This window comes from Garra rufa, chromosome 16 (genome assembly GCF_049309525.1).
Source record: "Garra rufa chromosome 16, GarRuf1.0, whole genome shotgun sequence".
Taxonomy (NCBI): domain Eukaryota; kingdom Metazoa; phylum Chordata; class Actinopteri; order Cypriniformes; family Cyprinidae; genus Garra; species Garra rufa.
The window spans coordinates 9,942,803-9,949,297 of record NC_133376.1 but is presented as its reverse complement, the minus strand read 5'-3'; the positions used below and the strand labels follow the sequence as shown (position 1 = coordinate 9,949,297).

Genomic DNA, 6,495 nt, shown 5'->3' with positions numbered 1-6,495 from the left:
TGAATTTGGGGTTTTCATTAGTTGTCAGTTATAATCATCAAAATTAAAAGAAATAAACACTTGAAATATATCAGTCTGTGTGGAATGAATGTATACATTATACAAGTTTTACTTCTTGAATGGAATTAGTGAAATAAATCAACTTTTTGAAGATATTCTAATTATATATCCAACACCTGTATATATTCAGTGTATAGAAACTACATAGTATATGTATATGTATATATAGTAGTGTTTCCAAGTTTATGCATCTTATTAATATATTTTAATATATTTTTCCATTTTCATTCTGATTAAATTCCGACCATTATGATCTAAAAACATTCAATGCATGGGAAACAAAGAAATATAGACTGGATTACATTTTTCAGGATTTTATTTATAAACATACAGTATACTGCAAAGCCATAGCATTTGAACATCAAATTAATCTAATTTGGATAGTGTAGATTTGAGAGTGAATAACACAATAAATATACCTTAGATGTAATATATATTTTCTAAGGTAACTACTGTATTTCCCTCCTAAACAACATAACAGCATAACTTCCCTCGGCCCTGTGTCAACCTAAAGTTATGACAAATTAAACATAAAATACATTACCAGACCCTAAGCAAACGCTGTCTGAATAAATAGCCAACTTGGCCAAACTACTTTTCATAATCTAAAAAAAAATTAATAAAAATATTAATAATTCAAAGGTGCTACCACTGATAGGCATAAAAAAAGTTTTAAATTGAGCCATCATTCTTTTTTATAAATTTTTATGTACATTTTTTCAAAACCAGGTTTAAATGAAAATGAATATATGCATTAAATGAATATATGAATATAGCTGTTTTCTTAACCAGCAATCACTTCACATGCACTTATCTTTTTTATCAGCTCAAATGTACTTTGTAGGTATAAAAATACATACCTTCCTCCAGGCAGAAAATGCATTGTTAAAGGGTATTACAAGGACGGTGTTCCCATAATTACAGATAATCTTTTTATTTTTAGGCACTATGAATGCTAACATGTTATGTTTTGAAAATAAAGATAACATAACTTGCAGACAGGAATTACTTGACAGTTTTCTTTAACACATTTTGGTGTTTTAATCCCCTCAAAAAAAAAAAAAAGTATTCAAAAGCAACCAGCTCACTCTGAATAAAAAAGCTGTAGTTAATGAGCACATGAAGCCACATACTATAAAATATGTCAAAAATATTTCTGCATAAAAATGAAGATGGGTTCAGACAAAATTAAAATTAAGAAGTCCACAAAGAAATTCAGCTCAGATTCTTTCCTAATTAGTTTAATCTATTGATGGCTCAAATAGTCCATTTGTCATCAAACAGTATGCATGGTCTGAAACCTGTTTTTAGCCTACAAACAGTTTGATTAATCAGTTATATAATCAGTTGAGAAAATTGGTTTTCACTACAGTAACATGCTTTTCGTGTTGAAAAAGAGAACCTGATATGAAGACATTGCAGTGGTTTCATGTTAAATGTGCTTTTAATATATGCTTCCACATATGCAAACAGTGAGGACTGGAGGTGAGAATATTATTGGTTCTTTTGCTCTTATAATCAATGAGCTCACAAGGTTGTGGGCTGACCAGCAGCTAAAAGACAAGATAAATGAAAAGTCAATGATACATTAACAATGGTATGAACTATGAATTGAAAATTGAACATACATTAAATATTTAGTTTCCAGTGCAGTGTTGCTAATATATTAAGGAATTTTTTTTTTTTTTTTTTTTGTCATTTTATACATTTAAATAAATATCTACGTAACTCACAGCGGGAGCGGATATAGCACTGATGGCAGTTGAGTAGACCGTTTTTGATCCTCACATCTGTTCCTGTGCTGGTGTCACCCAACTGGCCCTTACAGATTCCACACTTAGAGAAAGAGAGAGAGAGAAAAAAACACTGTTAGCAAAACATTCTCATTATTTCAACCTTTTCTATCCAGCAACATGTTATTTTCAACTTTTAAACAGTAAACAAACATTCTGGTGATGGCTTCCAGAACAGAGAACACAACATGTCTGTCAAAGAACCTGGCTCATCAAATGATTCATCATAAGTTAATTTATAAGGCATATGCCACTCCTTCTTAATTATATAATATGAAAAGAAAACCTGACCCTTTTTGTCACACAATTTGGATACATATATGCATATGCTCTGGGTCTGAGGACTATAAAAACTTATCAGGACTGTAGAAAAATCATTGGAAGGAAATCTCATTGGACAGCTGTTTGGCACCATTAAGGAAGTAAGATAATGCTAAGTAATGCTAAAAAATCTTGCTAAAAATGCTAAAATGCTAAAAAAAACATCTTCAATGAGCCATAAACCGTGATGGTTCATCTGATAAAGATAATCTTTAATCTTTAACAATATTTATCCCTAGATCTCTAACAGACCTTAACAAAACAAGCAAACAAAAAAAAAAAAAAAAAAAAAAAACACTATAAAGATGATTACATTAGCATCCACGACATTAAGTGATAATGTACTACTTATTGGAAGTGTGCATTTAAGTATAATATGTACACATACCTTAAAGCACTGGATGTGGAAATAAAGGCTAAGAGTCTCTATGATCATGGCGGCACCTTTGCCAAGTGGATGACCACAACTTGAACACAGTTTCTTCCCACTGACAGACCTACAAAACAAAAGTGAATTTAAACAAAACCAAAAATAATAAAACAAAAATAAGCTATTATTATTTTATTTATTATACATCTTTTATTTTTTAGTGTCCCTGTTACATGTAATTACTATAGGAAAACAGTAAATTATACATAATTACTTGCCCTAAACCCTAAACCATAATCCTAACTGTAACCCTATATTAAATACATCTAGTTAATTAATATTACTTAAAGTAGTAATTAAAAATATCATTACACTGTAACAAAGACACCTTAAAATAAAGTGTAATAAAAAATTGTCAGTAATAAGCATAGCAGCAGACATTAAAGGATAACAAAATGCAACCTGGGCTGTTTTTTTTTTTCCTGTAAACGAGACAAACTTGTATCTAAAAGCATAAATACGAATTACGACGAATGTGCCATTATTGAGATTGACCGTGATTTCGTTTTGTTGTCAATATCGACACTTCTTGACTGGCAAGACGGCTGCGAGCGGAAACCCAAACAGTGTAAGTGAGTTGTTCAAAACCTTTCTTTTTAGTAAACTCTGTGTATACAAACAATGTTCTCAATGCTCGAGTTCATGTGTAGAGACCCAGGCGATACTTCGAGCAAAGTTTCATGGTGTGTCGAGCCTTCTTAGTGTTGTAAAAATATTGATTTTGATGCGCTCAAAGTAATGCCCCTAGTAATGCCTTGACCGTGGTAGGACCCTTGCTGTCTATAAAGGGTCAGAGAGCTCTGGGATTTCATCAAAAATTAATTTGTGTTCCAAACATGAACAAAGGTCTTATGGTTTTGAAACAAAAGGAAGGCGAGTAATTAATCACATTAGTGAAACTGTGCTGTACCTGTTTAGTGATGGAGGTGGTTGTGTGCTTGTGAATGAAGGTGATGTTGATGAATTTGGCCCAATGTTCTCTATAGAATCAGACCTGAGAATGGAAAGCCACATGCAGTGTTCATGTACACACACATGGTAAGAATCATTAAAGGTTGTATCAGCGATTTCTAGCCTGAAACATAAAGTGTCAAATTCAGCTGAGCTTTCATCACGATCCGCTCGCTGCCTGCCCCATAAATTGTCTGTGAAAAAACCGCGTCTCTCTGGTCAGCCTAGGGTCCGAGATATGCAAAAAAAACAATCGGCACTACCAACCTTTCCACAGATAAACAAACAGTGTTCCAACCAATCAGCATCAGGGGTTTGGTGTTGTGGACTTTCGCTCCGCCTCCCTCACATCCCTGCACCAGTAGGAAAGTCCACAACACCAAACCCCTGACGCTGATTGGTTGGAACACTGTTTGTTTATCTGTGGAAAGGTTGGTATATCTCGGACCCTAGGCTGACCAGAGAGACGCGTTTTTTTTCACAGACAATTTATGGGGCAAGCAGCGAGCGGATCGTGAAGAAAGGTCAGCTGAAATTGACACTTTATGTTTTAGGCTAGAAATCGCTGATACAACCTTTAAACTTCAGCCATGAGGATGAATTCAGCAAAATCAAAAACATAAAATTATATTAACTCTGAACCAGACTTTGCAGCTTGTGTGAGAATAAAAAAAAAAAAAAAAATCAATGAAATAATACATAATACACACAAACACACAGACATATACCTCCTGCGTCCACCAGGTTTTGATTGTGATGTATTCTTTTTCCAGGTCTCATTCTGCTGGGGTATCTGTCTGTTGCCCGGTCGCATATCTGTAAAATAAGAAAATAATAAGTATTTGACTCTCTGGTATTGCTCACCTAGGGGGTCACACAAAACAGACAAAGGACAATTAGTTTAACTTTGTGTGTGTGTGTTCTGATATATGTGGTTTATGAGGAAAAGTGTATAATTACATGGGGGAAAAAAGAAAATTATATTTAATACCATGGTGTAACCACTACATGCCTGTATAGTCTAATATATAAATATACACATTAGGGGGAGGCAAGTGGGGGGGGGCAGTTGCCCCCTCCAGGTTAGTCATGGAATCCCTGACAGCCTCTCTGCAACTGGAGCGTTTAGCCAAGCTCAGGCCCGGTTGTATTGGTACTAGATGGTGCTATTTACCCTCAAACGAAAGCAAAGCAATTTAAGATCTGGCAAACTATCCAACATGTTTTTGTGATGTTGAGAAATGTAGCCAATCACAGACATATCTGTTGATTTCAAACAATTCACTTGTCAGAATTCACTCACCGCTGAAAGCGCCAGTTCAGTTTTATTAAGTGCCTTTTTGCAAGCTTGTGAATCATCTCATGACTAAGTGCAGACGCGATGTAAATAAAATTCATTGTGTAGTTTAGAGAGCTTTGTTGATCCTACCGGAACTTTGTGAGATCTCTATAACTAAGTCAAATTAGTGACACTTTTAGTGATAATAAAGGGATCCCGCTTTGCACTTTACAGGCTATAATCCATTCAGAATTTGTATGAAACTTTTGTTTTTTGGACACATACACACTACTATGTTTCGGGAATGACATCTGCATATTTATGCTGTAAATAAAATAATCCAAGATAACAAACATATTGTGAAAATGAATCTTGTATTGCTGTGAATGTATTAGAGTTGTCAGTTAAACAATACGCTAATGTCAAAGTCCACTAGACTCACCCTGATTAGACAGCAGTGTAGGCTGTTTTTCTTGGCTCTCGACTCCTTGTCTTCTCTGACCCACTGACCCACAACTTTGCAGGGGAGAACTGGTATGGGAAAGATAAGTGAAAACATGCAGGAAAATGCTTAATTATAATGAAGTAAAAAAAAAAAAAAGTTGAATAGTTAACCCAAAAACAAAATTTTGTTATTATTTACCTACCTTCACATTGCTCCAAACTTACATTTTAAGTTTAAGTTCATGCAACACAAAATCTTCATGTACTGTTTTTCACAATACAACAGTTAATCAGCTGTCAAAACAGCTATCAATTCTGTCAAAAAAGGCCATAAAATCACAACAGACAGACATGGTCACTGTGAGCTACTGTTGTAAGGAAAACTGCAGCATGAAGTTTATTTAAAAAATCTTATTTGTTCCATAGAAACAAAAAAGGTCAGGAATTACAATTTTAATTTTTGGGTGAACTACTCCCTGATGTTTATTCCTAGAGTTTTTGTCCCAGACCTTACTGTCATCTGTAAACTCTCCGTCTTCCCTTGGGCTGCTTCACTGATGACGTTTTCCCTTTGTCTGTAAGTCTCAGAGCTCTGATGGAGTGAAAAATATGGTCACTATCATTTACGCCAGCATCAAGCACTTCATTTAATGTCCTTTCATCCTTTCTTCCATCTTACCGTCTGCTTCTCCATTGGCTCCTGTTTGTTATCCCACTCGGCATGGGACTGTAAAGTGTTGTGGGTTTTAGAAAGGGCTGTAGGCGCAGTCGTTAAGTGAGGGGTCAGAGGGCTTACGGTCTCTTCCAGAATCTTCCTCTTCTGTACTGACGAAAAGATAGTGTTGAAGCTACTTCATTTTAATCAGATTGCATAATTAAAGAAAATATTTGTCCAAATGTGCACACTTTTGAACTAAAAACCCTTTGCATGTTGTGATAAAAATTTGTGGGAGCAAATGCAACAACAGGTATCTATCTTATTCTATACAAAAAACAATAACTCCTGATCATTGCATGATTAATAAAGAATTATTACTGTAATTATAACCAAGTATTAATTATTCTATAAATGCTACTGTACAGCTGCCAAAAATAGCCCAACAGGCTTCATAATGTATGTATCTCTAGCTCTACTGTGGTTTATTTATTTTGAAAAAATATATATATATTATGTTTTGGCAGCAACTATTTTATCATTGTAAATTTTGGAGTGAATT

At 34.4% G+C, this 6,495-nt stretch overlaps 1 protein-coding gene across 4 annotated transcripts in view; it reads right to left on the bottom strand.

Moving 5' to 3' along the window:
• Positions 1 to 358: 358 nt before the first annotated feature.
• The window catches only part of limch1b (LIM and calponin homology domains 1b), an 87,538-nt gene continuing 81,401 nt past the window's right edge, over positions 359 to 6,495 (bottom strand). For 3 of the 4 annotated variants that reach the window (XM_073820585.1, XM_073820587.1, XM_073820586.1), the window contains 8 exons: positions 5,958 to 6,098; positions 5,788 to 5,870; positions 5,277 to 5,365; positions 4,284 to 4,371; positions 3,515 to 3,598; positions 2,563 to 2,671; positions 1,794 to 1,896; positions 359 to 1,613 (listed from right to left, as the gene is read on the bottom strand). In XM_073820585.1, the coding sequence (XP_073676686.1) occupies positions 1,588 to 1,613; positions 1,794 to 1,896; positions 2,563 to 2,671; positions 3,515 to 3,598; positions 4,284 to 4,371; positions 5,277 to 5,365; positions 5,788 to 5,870; positions 5,958 to 6,098 (723 nt within the window). In that variant the 3' untranslated portion in view covers positions 359 to 1,587. The remainder of the gene's footprint in view (positions 1,614 to 1,793; positions 1,897 to 2,562; positions 2,672 to 3,514; positions 3,599 to 4,283; positions 4,372 to 5,276; positions 5,366 to 5,787; positions 5,871 to 5,957; positions 6,099 to 6,495) is intronic. The other variant, XM_073820588.1, reaches the window with a different exon arrangement.